Source organism: Neopelma chrysocephalum, unplaced genomic scaffold (assembly GCF_003984885.1).
Source record: "Neopelma chrysocephalum unplaced genomic scaffold, ASM398488v2 Primary Assembly neopelma1_174, whole genome shotgun sequence".
In the NCBI taxonomy this organism is placed as follows: Eukaryota; Metazoa; Chordata; class Aves; order Passeriformes; family Pipridae; genus Neopelma; species Neopelma chrysocephalum.
Window position 1 is genome coordinate 530373 of NW_020897836.1, and position 15100 is coordinate 545472.

Below are 15100 nucleotides of genomic sequence, written 5' to 3' on the forward strand. Positions count from 1 at the left end.
AAGAAAAGAAAAGAAAAGAAAAGAAAAGAAAAGAAAAGAAAAGAAAAGAAAAGAAAAGAAAAGAATTCCAGTTGGGAGGGACCTGTAATGATCATCTAGTGCAACTGCCTGATCACCTTGGGGCTGATCAAAACTTAAATCATGTTCTGTCCTTGGACAACTACCTTAACAAAGCGTGGCTTAGCCAATTATCTTAGACTAACAATCTTAATTTTAGAGTTTAGGTGGGACAATCCCCATCCTTCCTGGCTGTGCAAAGGCAAAGAGCAGATCCATCATGATTTTTGCTACAAGACCCCTTCCCACTCAGCGTGTGGGTGTGGTGGCTTTCCAGTATCTTGAAATCCAGGGAAAAGCCCTCGTGGAATGCCTGGTGGTGGGATTCAGTGACAGGATGAAGGGCAGGATGCCACCAGGACCGTCCACAGGAGGAGGAGGGAGGGATGGAGGGAGCAGAGGCCGTGACCTCGGCACGAAATCTTCTTTAGCTCATGATCGCTGGGGTGGGATCAGCAGGAGATCAATGCAGGACACTTCCCAGACACCTTATCAAGTGCTTCACATTCCCGTTGATTCTCTAGGGAGTTATTTTTGTGCAGCATCAGTGTAGAGACTTGATTCACATGGAAAACAAAACTTGCTGGGTGAAGTCTACACTCTCGGGCCCGACCACGTCGACTCGCCGCCGACCGTCCCTCCGTGCGGTGCTTGTTAATTCCGAGATTCTTCATCAGCTACTTCTAAAGTGTTCGAACGTGATTTTGTTGTGGTTGCTGCCGCTCCTCTTGCCTAAGTTAAAACTTTTTTAATATTAATCTTTTTTGACTGGTGTGAGGCTGTCAGCTCTCTGCAAGCGTTAATTCGCTCCCGCTCTGCCGGGAGCGCTACGACGTTACTATCGCTGAGCTCGATTATTTTGTCTTGTTGTTGTTGTTGTTTCCTTTTTCCCAGTCGGCTTCTCAAGTTTTCCCCCTTTTTTCCCCCTCTCCCCGAACCTTCCGGGCTGAGATGATCCTCTTCCACTTACAACCCTTTATTGTAGATCACAGTCTTACTGGTGGTGGCCATTGCGATCTCCGGCTCCAGCCGAGACGTCTCAATCTGTGAAAATCAAAGAGAGGAGGCGAAATCAGAATGTTGTGCTGCAGCAGGAGCTCCATAGATCAATAAATTAACGTGGAGAAGCACGATATGGAAATAATTCCACACCAATCTCGCCTTCTCCGTGTCATTTTAATGTGCTTTACTCTTCTCGAGCCTCAAAACGACCCTGTGTGGATTGACTTGTATTACAGGAAATGATGCCTGGTGATATTCAATGAATTATAGAGTGTCTCCGAGGCTCTCCCATCGTTTTCCAGGGGACAACCCTTCCTTTTCCCACAGCCAAGGTGCTGTAAGGAATCCAGCCCCCAAAGCTGTGGTTTGGACCTGGAAAAACCAAGGGCTGAGTGGTGCAACCTCACTCCACTCCATCCTCCAACAGGGATGGATCACAGCTAAAATCTCCCAACTCCTTTCTCTGCCTCCATAAAATCTCCAGTCCTTTCCTAAGTTCTTCCTTTTGCCAGCTTCATGTGAAGCTTTCTCTTGCTCTGAAATCACTCCAAATCTGTGCATCCCTGGGAGGAATCCACGGTGCTCCCAGTTCCCACGACAAGCAAAGATCCCGCTCCCGGCCGGGACGGGGCACCTCGCAAAGCCTGGAATTTTAGAAATCCTATACATTGAATCGATGCTGTTGCTGACACAATGCTAAGAACCCACGTTAAAAATCGAAATGCTTTTGAAAATGTTTAACCTAGTTAGACAAATTAGCAAAAATTTGTGCAAAACAATTTAGGTATTTAAAATATTCAATGTTTTTAAAAACTGGAAAAACTGTTCTTAGCTTTCAGCTGCAAAAACCCAACAAAATATAACATCAAAGCAATCTTAACATGAGGTGCAACATAACCCTTCAGCAAAGCTGTTAAACAGCTACTGAAGCATCATGGGAAATAGCACTTCATTTATTCAAATGCACATATGTCAGGTTTTTGCACCATATGTCATTCCAAGCTATTTACAGTAATAATTAAATCTTAATCAACGTTTAACCTCTGTAAAATGTTTGAAGGGATCTAATCACCCTTCAGACTGCACTAATGAAGGAGAAATATATAAACATAAAAAGAAAATGATGCATAGATAGCACACCAGAAAGAACAGTAATTGCAAAATTGTATTTCTTTTAAATATAATCAGCAAATTATGTAAAGTAAGCCAACGAGTATTTTAAGTGAAGACATCTTGGGTGTCAGAGGTGTGATCAGCTAATTTTGTACTGCTATCCATAACAGATGTAGCATATTTTCTTTTAGTGCCATTATTAGCAACTTCACCATCTCTTTCTGTGCTGAAACCCGGGAGTGCAGCGTTGTGGTGGGGAGAGCACCCGGCAAAGGTGCAGGAGAGGCGATTCTCACGTACCCCCGGCACCGGCGGGATCCGTTTCGGAGGCAGGATTAGCTCCGATCTGCCTGGCTCTGACGCAGCTTCCCCTCCCATTGTTGTCGGATTTCTCCTTCCAGAGACAAGACAGAAAAGCTCCCGGGCTTTGGGGGGGTGGGCGGGTTCACCCACCGGGAGGAAGATATCCAGGTGGGAAGCGGGGTCAAGGCCCGCGGAGGGGTTCAAGGAACAACTGGTGGACAGTCAAAGGTTGGACTGGGTGGTCTTGGAAGTCTTTTCCAACCTTAATGATGCTGTGAAGTGCTTTTAAATGGCCTGGAATTGGGGGAGGTTCAACGCTGACCATTGGGGATATGGGGCAGCTCAAAACCCAACCTACTACTGGGACGTCTCCATGGAGAGCCACCACGATCCCTCCCTCTCCAAAGGGAGCTGGAGAGGTGGGAGCTCCAAGGAAAGCCACATCTGCCTTGGTGGACCCCAAACCAGTGGTCTGAAAGCACGACCTATAGGGAAATGCTGAGGATGTGGACGTGCTGAGCCTGGAAGAGAGAAGTTCCAGGGATGCGTGGTGGGGTTTGAGTGTGCGAGGGGCTGTGGAAGAGAAGAAAAGCAGGAATGTTTTGTTCACGCTCCCTTGGGACACAATTCAAAAAGCAGCGAGTGCGATCCAAGCTGAACAGCAGGAAGAGTATCCTAGTGGGAAGGAGCAAAATATCACAACCAAACGCTTTGGGGAAGGTGTGGGGTGTCTGTGGTGGGAAGTTTTCAGCACAAATGAGATGAAAACCCATCAAGAATAGTTTAAGCAGAATTGTCTTGGTGGAGGGAGACAGATGAGATAATTGCTTGGAGGCTCTTCCAGCTTCCTCCCCATGCGTCCAGGAGGGAAATGGCTTCGTTCCCTGCATGGATGAGCTCTCCATCCACAGCAAGGCCGTTGCATGAGGTGGTTTTAGGAGGGATGGGACTGAAGAGGGATAGTTCAGAGAGAGATTATGGTGTCTGAGGAGAGGGACGCAGAAATCAGTGTCTAATTTGGAAGCGTGCAAAAAACACACTGATGTGGCCTTTGGGGACACGGGTCAGTGGGGAACGGTTGGACTCGATGATCTCAGAGGGCTTTTCCAACCTTAATGATTCCATGATCCTTGTGCAGGATGGACACACGGTCAGGGACCCCTCTGAAGACCTTGGAAGGAGACACAACCAGTCCCAGGCACTGGTTTGGAGCTGTGTAATTATCAGACTCACTCAAGCCCCTTTCCAAAGCCTGGAAAGATGGGAAAGAAATTTGCTGGGGAGGTGGAGGTGACTGGTTGAACTGGAGCCACCTCTGGCTGAGTTTAACAAAGCAGGTATTAAAAACTGCTCCAGAGCCTCAGGAGCTCCAAGGGGTGAGTCTGCACCAAGAAGGCAGGTACAGGAAACTGGGAAAGCCTTCAGAAATCCATCAGGAGTAACTTACTCTTCCCACTGTGGGAAATCAAATGGAGAACAGGGAGAAGCATTCGGGTGATGGGTTACAGGTATTGAGGCAACATTAAATCACAACCTTATTGTTCACCAGTTCAGTCTTAGACTCCCTCAGAGTTTTTTGTTGTTGGAAAGTGTAATTTCACCTATTTTGGCACAGGCTGCTATTCCAGCTGTCCAGCACCCCGGACCTGCTCAGCCAACCTTCCACTGGCAGACACATCTGGAGACCACGGTTTCTTGTCAGGATTTTTGTGTCTCAGCTTCCAAGACCTCCAGCAAGGTCCTTGCTGGTCATGGCCACGCTGGGAACCCCCCTGTCAAGGAATACCTGCCCAGGAGGGTGCTCTGAGGAGCAGGTTCTACCCTGCTGGGACTACACTGATGGGACCTGTCCCACCTCACACAGGGTGACTTTGCCCTTTCAAACCAAGTGTGGGCCTGGGTTTGGACTGTTGTCCATCCTCTTCCTCCCAGAGAGGTGCTGGAGCAAGGGATGGATCCTCTTCCTGCCTTTGGGATGATGGCACTGGGGTGCCCACCAGAAAATGGTCTTCAACAACGGATCCAGGAGAAGTCCAGGAGGGATGCAAGTTCAGACAGCACTGAAGGACACGTGGTGTAAAAGCACCACTCCCAGACAGGGCTACAGGGGGCTTGTTTGGGGTAAAAAAACAGGCTTTTGGGCTGATGGCTGCACTGACCACTCGGTGTCCTGACATACCAACATGGGAGACACTGTCATGAGGGAGTGGGAGAAGGAGGAATTGCTTCACACCCCTGTGAAGCTACTGCAGGTAGAAGACCCTCGCTGGGGACAGGGCCAGGGTGCATCTCCAAACTCATCCAGAACTGTGTTTGACGTGACCAAGATCCACTACAACACCTGGGAACCGGTGCATCCTGAGGATGCTCCTCTTCCCACTGGTGGATATCCAAGGGGGAAAACCCCAAGAAAGGGCGTCCCCTGCCCTTATCGAGGCAGCTGTTTACAGAGCAGCCCCAGGCAGGTGATCTCAGTGCTGCCCCTGCCCCGCCGAGATCCATCCCCGCAGGGAAACAAAGCCACCACACCGGGAATCGCCTCTCCCGGTGCCCGGCACACGCCAGCTCTTCTTCCCCCCATCCCTGCCTTTGCAGTGGAAGCCTCTCTCCTCTCATCAGCACAGACAAGGCTAATTGGGGTGATAAAGAACTGGCTCCGAGTGCTGGCGTGGGCTGGAGGAACAAATGGTGCGGTGGTCACAGCTGGTGCTGCAGGGATGGGGAGGGAGAGGGTGTGAGGAGGCTCCCGGCGCCCCGAGTTCCCTCAGCCCGTGTTGGATGCGGGGTGGGGGGTTGTGTGTGTTTTGCAATCGCTGCTGACACGGGTGTAACTCCCATGCGCGGCCGGTGAGGCAGCAGCAGGCAGAAAGCAGATGCTTTTTGTTTGGGGTTGATACTCATTTCTATCCCAGCTCGGGAAAAGGTGTAGAAAGGAATGTGCTCCTAAGAGTGCAGGGAGAGAGATAGGTCTAGGCTGGCTGCCAGGGATCCTGTAACGATATGGAAGGCAGCTAGGGGAGACAGGAGCAGATGGATTTGGCATACAGCTCATCGCTCAGCCAAAAAAAAAAAAAAAAAAAAAAAGGGGGGGGGGGGGGGGGAGAAGAAGGAAGAAAGCAGCCAATTTTGGTAGGGGGAGGGTCATGTGGACTGACGGATGCTGCGCTGGGAGGTGGGGGAAGGGAGGACCAGGCTGGTCACTCTGTCTTCTGCTGCTGCCTTGGCAGTGCCAGCGAGGAGAGCCGGTGGTGGTCCCGGTTTGGAGCCTGGGAAGGGTGTCCTGCCCGTCCAGCAGCCCTCTGCCATCTCCTCCTGGGACATCAGACATCAGGGCAATGGCCAAGGGCAGCATCAGGATATCTGAGACCTGGTGAAGCTCGGCGAGGTGTAACAAGGACTATAAATGGCACCACAGAATCATTAAGGTTGGAAAAGTCCTCCAAGATCATCGAGTCCAACCATCCCCCAGCACTGCCAAGGCCACCACTGACCCGTGTCCCCAAGTGCCACATCCACAGAGCTCTTAAATCCCTCCAGGGATAGGGATTCCACCACCTCCCTGGGCAGCTGTGCCAAGGCTGGAAAACCTTTTCCATGAAGGAACTTTTCCCAATAACCAACCTGAGCCTCCCCTGGCACAGCTGGAGGCCGTTCCCTCTCCTCCTGTCCCTTGTTCCCTGGGAGCAGAGCCCGACTCCCCCCCCGGCTCCCCCCTCCTGTCAGGGAGTTGCAGAGCCAGAAGGTCCCCCCTGAGCCTCCTTTTCTCCAGGCTGAGCCCCCCCAGCTCCCTCAGCCACTCCTGCTGCTCCAGCCCCTTCCCATTTCCATTCCCTTCCCTGCACACGCTCCAGCCCCTCCAAGTCCTTCCTGTTGCAATGAGGTCTCTCATTGTGACCCTCCAGTCAACTGGGATGTCCCCAGTTATCCAGGACTGCTGATAAATGATGGAAAGTGTCTCAGTGAGTCCTTCCACCAGCTCCTCAGCACCCTTGGGTGGATCCCATCCTGCCCATGGACTTGTGTGTGTCTAAATGCCACAGTAGTTCTCTGGCTATTTCCACTTGGATTATGGGGCTTGGAGTAACCTGGGATAGTGGAAGGTGTCCCTGCCCATGGCAGGGGGTGGAATGAGACGGTCTTTGAGGTCCCTTCCAACCCAAACCATTGGATTCCTCCCCATGGAACGAGATGAGGAAACCACTCTTTGCTAGGAACTGTCTCTTGGAAGTGTTATGGACCAACTGAAGGTGACCTGACAGGTGAGAGAATTCGGAAAACCTTTTAATCAAACCACAAAAGGTGTTTTTCAAAAGATCTCCAGCCTCTGGTTACAGAGTCCAAGCAACTTGTGGAGCTACAAGACCTCTCAGTATCCTGCTTCAAAGAGCATCAACCATTCCCACAGTTGGCATTTTCCTAAATTCTGAATTCCAGCTTTGCACGGATCTATTTGCTGCCCTAAGGAGTTCTCTCCTGCCAGAAGTTTTCTTCCCATTAAAGCATCCAAAGATTATTAAATCACCTTTGTTAAATTTTATAACACAAAACTCACGGTTCTTCTCTGCAAGGCCCATCATTGCTTGAAAATCTCTTTTCTGATAATTTCCCAGTTTTTCTACATAGTTAAAAACCATCTGTACCCCAAAACTGGACACACTGGCTGAGAGATGGTCCTCTTGACTAATGTACATAGAAACATAAAGCTCTAAAGGACCTTTAAGATCAAGTCCAACCATTACATGGTAACCAATAACTTCATAAATAATTGATACTCAATTTTCTGCCCAAATCACAAAGTTGGGAAAAAAACAATTTTAAAGTAAACCTAAACTTTGTGAAGTTTTCCTTCAAATTCATAATAAAAATTGAACTTAAGAGTGGTGCAGTTTTCTTCATTTTATGCTTCTCTAAAGCCTTTTTGACCCCTTTCTTTTAAAGAAACGTTCAGTTTTCATAAGAGAAAACATTGTATTGAGTGAAAACGTTTTTCTCAAAAGCAAGGAAAGAAGGAAAGAAGGAAAGCAAAACAGGCAAGGACAGATCAGAATTAGAATCACAGAATCATGGAATGGTTTGGCTTGGAAAGGACCTTAAAGACCATCCAGTTCCACTCCCCTGCCATGGGCAGGGACACCTCCCACTAGCCCAGGTTGCTCCAACCTGGCCTTGGACACTTCCAGGGATCCAGGGGCAGCCACAGCTTCTCTGGGAAACCTGGGTCAGTGCTGGATAAGCAGATGAGGACACTTCTCTGCCCTTTCACCACCACGTGAATGAATTCACACACAATTCATCAGATGGGTAAAGGACTACCAATCAGGCAATCCAGGTAACTTGCAAAATTTCCTGTTTGGAAACAGGAGTTTGGAATTCCTGCCCCGTGTGGGCAACAGGGAAATCCCTGCAATGCCGAAGTTCTGGGGAGGATTTCACAAGAAGCGTTTGGACAACGTTGTCATGGACAGGGTGGGATTGTTGGGATGTCTGTGCAGGGCCAGGAGTTGGACTGGATGATCCTTGAGGGTCCCTTCCAGCTCAGGATATTCCATGATTCTGTGATAAATGGCTCCGAATTCAGAGCCCTGTCTCCAAACAGTGAGGTTTCAGGGATATATCATTTTATGGTGTTGTTTTTTGGGGTTGTCCTGTGCAGGACCAGGAATTGGACTGGATGATCCTTTGAGAGTCTCTTCCAACTCAGGATACTCTGTGATTCTCCACAGCCAGGGAACCATTTTCCACCCTGTCCCACAGGCAGCTGGAGGTGGATGTTGGTGCTCAGAGCACCCACGGCAAAAAAAAAAAACAAACCAGAAAAATCTTCTGAAATGTATAAACCTCAGAACAGCCAAATATTCTGACTTTCCTCCTTTTCATTGTTTCAAGGAAAGGAGGGAAAATGAAAGTGTGTTCCCTCTGACAGGGAGAACTTTTACACCAAAGGTGTATCTCAGTCTAACCCTTGGCAGGACAAACTATAATGACCACTAAAAACGCTTGAAATTAATTTTACCCCCATTTTCTCTCCCTTCCTTGAAAAGGAGGAAAGTCGGAATATTTGGCTGCTCTGGAATATTTGGCTGTTCCGGAGCATTCAGCTGTTCTGGCTTTTGAGGGTTAAATATTCCAGGAGACTTTTTTTTTTTTTTTGGCCATGGATGCTCTGACCACCAACATCCACCTGCTTTAGCAAAGCAGGAATCCAAGTGTCAGCAGCACCTCAGGTACCATCAGCTTCCTGGAGTGAGAGGAGCAGGAACATTCCTTGTGCTCAACAGATGTTTGGATGTGGATGTGCAGTTGCTTTTTGAGACTCCAGATACAGGGGTGAAGGTGTTCCTGCCCCTCAGCTTAAATGGGAACAACTGACTCTGCCCTGAAGCAGAGCAGAAGAGTTTGCAGAATTTATGGATCAGTTATGGGATTGCAGCATCCACTAATTCACTGGTGGACTTGGTGCCGGGTTAATGGTCAGACTTGGTGATCTTACAGGTCTTTTCCAGCCTAAATGATTCTATGGTTTAGTGGTGGACTTGGTGGTGTTGGGTTTAATGGTTGGACTCGATGACCTTAAAGGTCTGTTCCAGCCCAAGTCTATGATTCGATATAATCAAGGGTGGCAGATTTGAATTTCAGCTTCAGAAGCTGAAAATCATCACATCACAGAAAAATAATGTGCAAAACCATCAGGATTTTAATCAGATGGGAAGAAGGGAAACGTGGCATTTTAGGTTAAAGCCCAACTAGGCTGGGGCAGAGCATCTCCCACATGGCAGCGAGCCCCCCTCCCCTGCTTGTGTCCATGAGTGATGACAACAGTGTCAGCAGGTGGGATAATAACAAATGACACCTCAGGCTGGAAGGGAACTCCAATTCCCTGCGTGTCCCTGCCTGTCCTGGAGCAGAGCAGCTCAGCATCTGTGTTCCCCTGCTGTGCTCCAGCCCCCAAACCAGTCCACCAGTAGGATACCAGCTCTAACCTCACAGTTCCCCACAGGAACCCTCCTGGCATCTCAAATAAAGGTTTGAAACCGTAAGACTTCAAATAGCAAGATCAAAAAAAAAATAAGTTCCTTCCGTCTGTCTTCCAGAGAAAAGAGGTTGATCAGAAAAGACAAAAGGCCTTTGCAGGAGCCAAGATGCCTTTTCTCCTCTTTTCTCCTCCACTCTGGAGAAGGTCAGTGACCATGGGATAAAGTCTCAGTTTGACACATTAAATTAATTTCTACAGGAGCTCCAGAAAGGTGGATGTTTTAGGCTGGTACCAGAGCAGAAGTGTTGTGACCTCAGGTCACCTGGACTCCTCAGGGAAGGATCTTCAGGAGAGGGCAAAAGAAATTTCCTCCTGACCTCACGGAAGAAACCCCACACGATGTTGACTTTTGGGGGGAACATTCAAGACAACTGCTTGGTGGGAAAAGTCATCAGCCCACTTCAAACGTGACCTTGAGAACTCCCAAAATCACAGGGTTTGGTTACGATCACTGCTCCTTGATGGAATGAAAAGCATCCACAGAGACACTTGGGAGTTTCTCCTCTTCTGGAAGAAATAAAAAGCTCTGATTTTACATGTGGACATTATGAACGTGACAAGTTCTCCTTTTGATGGGAATGAGGTATTTTAATATTTCAATTATTTAATTTTAATCCTCAAGCAGCTCTGTGGAGGAGGAAATTATTTGTTGCTCTTTGGTGAAAACATCAATCCCTGCAATCCTCCTGCTGTTAAGGAGGAAGGGCATGATGGAAGAGCAGGATTTAGGGATGCCCTTGTTGCTTTAATGCAGCTAATCAAGTTCCTCGGGATTCCCAACCTCCAGCCCACTTCCTTCTCTTCCAGACCAACAGCCCCACTAGGAACAGGCTGCTGGAGCCAAATGATTTAAAAAGCAATTACAGATAATTACATACGTGAAATGTGATTAATAAGGCATTTTCTGCTACAAGCAGGCAAGTCTGGACAACGGGTCGCCTTCCTTTTGTATCCTGTATCTCTTGGAGTAGCTTTAGGTACAAGTTGTTGCAGATGAGACAAAACAACCATCTCCAAATATGCCCAAAAGGACAAATCCAACCCTGTGTGACATGAGAGGGACAAGGCAGGAAACAGCCATGGAAGAGCTGGGGATGGACCCGGTTACACCAAATAAAGAGGCTGTTGGTGAACAACAAGGGCTGGACTTGAGGATAATAAAGGTCTTTTATGATCTTAACAATTCCTGGGGTGTCCTGGGCAGGGCCAGGAGTTGGACTCGACGATCCTTGGGGTTCCCTTCCAACTCAGGATATCCTGTGATCCTAAGAATGTGGACTGAGATGTCAGGGAGGGCTGGCAGAAAGAGGGGAAAGGGCTTGGCTTTCAGGACAAGAATAAAGCAGCAGAACCAAGGACCCACAGGAGGGGTGCAGAGGGCAGGAGCAGCCAGGGATGGCCACCTCCACCTCCGCAGGAGGTGGCGGGGCAGGAATCCTTGGGGGAAGTGCTGCGGGGAGGAGCCCCTCTGTTTACAGTAGGTGCTGCTGAAAGGTGTCCCGAAGAAAGACAGCAATTAACAGGCCCGCAAAAAAAATGGCTTCTTTCCACAAAGGGGCTTTTAAGTATGTTTTTCGAGCCACTTGAAGGGTTAATGTTTAGCTGTTTATCCGGAGTTGTCGGATGTCAGCTCTTTCTTTTGACTCCTAATGGCTTATAGCCATCAGGAGGTGAAGACTCCTCAAAAGAGATGGTGTCAGGAATGTTTTTTTATGCCCACCAGCACCCACACACCTGCAGGAGCCTGTGCTTGCAGCAGAGATAGTTTACATACTTGAACCTGTATCCCAGGGACAGGGATATAAACATGAAACCAGATCCCGTCTGACACCGCTGCCGAAGCCCCTGGGCAGTACAAAGGGGTCCTTTCTCCCACACCCACCCCGGATGACCACAAAGAGCAGTTTGGTTCAAGCTGTGCTTCCCAGCAAGGACAAGCCCTGCTGGTCCAAGTTAAGATTTTAAGGCCAGACCCTGGAAAATTTTCAGCTCCTTTTGACTCCCGGCGGCCGCTGGTCCCGAAACAAAGGCCCCGCTCTCAGGAGCAGGTTCAAAAACCAGCTCGGCCACAAATCAAAGCCCCTCGGACAGGGAAGGTGAGAACAAAGACCGGGGCTCCAAATCAATCAGAGCTCTGCTCACTGTGACCTCCCCCAGACCAGAGATGTCAGTGAGCCCAATAATTACACCGGGAGGTGCAAAGGGGCTGAGCAGTTGTAAATTTAACCACCCCGAGTCTCCCAGGGGCTTGTAAGGAGTGATGGTGCAGCCCCTGAAGACCAGATCCACCCTCTTCCTCTTGGGAATGCCCCATCCCTGGCAGTGTTCAACTGGAAGGCGTCCCTGCCCATGGCAGGGGGTTGGAACTGGATGGTCCTTAAAGTCCCTTCCAACCCAAACCATCTTGTGATCCTAAGTAAGAAAGACACTTGCTCCCAGAAGTGACTGAGATCTCCCAGCTCCGGCCCACTGGGGAGTGAGTAGGTACAGGAAATTTCTTGATTTTGAGAAAGAAGAGTGGGGAAAAAACACATGGAAAGGGGAGATGTCATAATCCAGAAATGTTCTTTGCTTTGCAAAACTGGTTCCTTCTCTCCGGGTCAAGAGGAGTTTCAGTTGTGCCAGGACATGAATGAAAAGGGAAATGCAATGAAAACCAAACTAATGAGTTTGGGAAATGGGAGGTGACCCTGGGACAAGGCAGATGCAGCTTCTGTGAGATCACCACCCACGGATTTGCACCTGGAAGTGCTGCTGCATCCAGGTGGAGCAGGCAGAAGGAAGTTACTGGGCCGCAGCATCTTCCCCATCCGTCTGCTACAGTCCCAGAAAAGGAACCTAAAAGAGCATCACGTGGTAGCAGTGAGGATTTATGAGACAAACATGAGAATTTGAGGGTTCTCCTGACTTGGGTGGAACAAGAATGTCCCAGTCATGTCGCGTCTGGAACTTTTGGGTCATTTGGTCTGCAGAAGTTCTCTGCAGAAACACCAAACACTGACCTGAAGCTCTCCCTGAAGCAGGAGGGGGCTGGTGGCTGCTGGTTCAGCAACTCAGGCTGAAGCACCACTGGAAGTGGAGGAGAGGACTGCTAAGCCTGACATTCCCTCCTCATGGGTTTAGGAACTGAGGAATGCCCTGAAGTGCCTCGAGAAGGAGGTTTGGAGCACGTGAACCTGCCTCTGTCCTTGCCTTCAACACGCCTGAGCTCCCCAAAAAGCTCTGCTGCCATGTAAACATGGAAGTTTGTGGCATGGAGGGTGGGTTGACCTTGCAGGCTCTAAAACAAACACACCTCCAGGCTTCTTTCTGTCGGTGTCACACCGGAGATGACGCCAGAGAGAGGGAAACTCCAGGTGGGAGCAGGAACTAGGGCAGATCACGGGCCAAGAGCACGTCACAGAATCATAAAATGGAATCCCAGAATGGTTTGGGTCGGAAGGGACCCTTAAAGACCATCTCATTCCAACCCCCTGCCACGGGCAGGGACATCTCCCACTGGATAGATTGTTCCTGGTAGAAGAACCTCTACAGGAGACCTGTGATGGGTTGGGAACAGCCCATGGACACCTACAGGAATAACACCGACAGTTCCTGTGATAATTAACAAGAGCTCATTGCCAACCTCTGGTAAGACCCTCCCAGCTCCTGGCACATCTCTCTACAAGCCTAACCACCACCACAAACCCAACCAAACCTTCCCAGGCCCCCCTAAACACTTCCAGCAACACCCAGACCCCTCTGTGCCAGCAGGATCCTGGGCAGCAGCTTTCCCGAGCAGCACAATTAGAGGGAAACTCAAAGTTGCTGTGGGAATTGAGGGAATGTGCAGCACAGGAAACAAGCTGCTGTGATATTTATATTTTTTTTTTCCTGGTTGCTTTGACGGGAAAGGTGTTCTGCAGATGCCAGGCTGCCAGGGGGGTGAGGGGGGCGAGCAGTGGAGGTGTAAAGGGAAAGCCAAAGGGCAGGGCCAAGGGGGAAGTGCTGTGTGAAGTCTGGCTCCTTGGGAAAACACACAGCAGGTCTGGAAGCCCTGCCCTGACAGCTGGTGCAGGTGAAGGAAAGCCTGAAAGGGGGGGGGGCTGAGCCAGGAGCACGTCGTCTCCTGCTTGGTGCTCTCAAGGGGTGGTGAGAGCAGGAGAGGAAGGGAGGAAGCAAATGGTAAAATAACTCCTGTCTCAGACCAAGGGAGCAGGAAACCTTCCCAAGAAATTGGCTGTTTAGCCCAGAGTGGGGTTCAAGTTCACTGCTCACCCCTTTGGGAGCAGCCTCAGCCCAATGTTCCCTGTCCAGCAGTCAGTGCAGAAGCACCTCCTTGGGACTCCGGTTGTGCTGCAGGGCTGAGGTGCCACCTCTTCATGGAATCGTGGAATTGTTTAGGTTGGAAAAGTCCTCCAAGACCATCGAGTCCAACCATCCTCCAGCACTGCCAAGGTCACACTGACCCATGTCCCCAAGTGCCACATCCACACGGATTTGAAATCCCTTCAGGGGTGGGGACTCCACCACATCCCTGGGCAGCCCGTTCCAATGCTTGACCACCCTTCTGGGGAAGAAATTTTCCCTAAACCTCCCCTGGCACAACTTGAGGCTGTTTCCTCTGGTCCTGAATGAGCTACTGAGACAGAACTGAGTACTGAGGACTGGTCCCATGGTGGTTTGAGCTGCTCTGGTGACCTGAGGAAGATTCACAGCCAAGGCTGTGATTTGATTTGGAGCAGGGAAGGATTTATCACAAAAAGAGCTCGTGACAAATACCTTGGTCTCCAGGTCTGCTGTTCCCCAAACCTCACCTCCTCTCCCACTTCTTTACCTTTCCAGGTGCAGAACTGTGTTACCTGAAGGTCAGAACTGGGCCCAACACATTCCCAAACACCACAGGTTTCCTCTCAAGCCCTACTTAAACCACGCCAATATTCAACCACTCACTGTCATGTAAATCCTGGGCTCAAACAAATAGTTTCATAAGCATTAAAGAAGCTCCCGCAGATGACTTCTCCTTTTTAAGTCCATGTGGAAAGCAAAGATACTCCTGCCTATGTCAACAGTTGCTGTGCCAGAAGAGAAGCTGGATCAGTGCACAGGAGAGGAAACCTCAGATGAACCTCTTGACGCTTCCCAAGTCAACGACGGAGCGTCGCCCGCGTGTCAGTGGGAAACCAAACCCTCCAGGCACAGCTTGAATCTTCTGCAGTCTTTGGGAGACACATCCCACCGAGCTTCCAACCTCCTGCCAGGACCTCGTGCCGCTTCTTCCCTGCGAGGAGCTCCTTCCAAGACCAGCCATCCATCCCGAGGGTAGACGTTGGCCGGCGCTCCCGGGTTACCAGACTCTCCCGGGAAACTGTTCCTCAGGCCCAGAAGCAAAGCAGCACCACAGAACTTCTCACTTCTCAAACATTTTTCCCCATGGCAGCTGGCAAATCCTTCCCTTCGCTTCTCATCCAACTTGGACAAAAATTACTGCAGAGAATCCCTTCCCCCCCCCCCGCTCCTGCAATGCAATCCCAAGGGAGAAGTGGTTTCATGGGGACCCCCTGCTGTCTTGCATCTGATTTCCCTCCTAAGTATGGTATGGGGAAGCGTCTC

At 49.8% G+C, this 15100-nt stretch overlaps 1 protein-coding gene across 1 annotated transcript in view; it reads right to left on the reverse strand.

Annotated features, from left to right (window-relative positions):
• Positions 1-6: 6 nt before the first annotated feature.
• The window catches only part of SFXN5 (sideroflexin 5), a 96357-nt gene continuing 81263 nt past the window's right edge, over positions 7-15100 (reverse strand). The window contains exon 14 of the mRNA XM_027701920.1: positions 7-1101. Coding sequence (XP_027557721.1) covers positions 1024-1101 — 78 coding nt within the window. The 3' untranslated portion in view covers positions 7-1023. The remainder of the gene's footprint in view (positions 1102-15100) is intronic.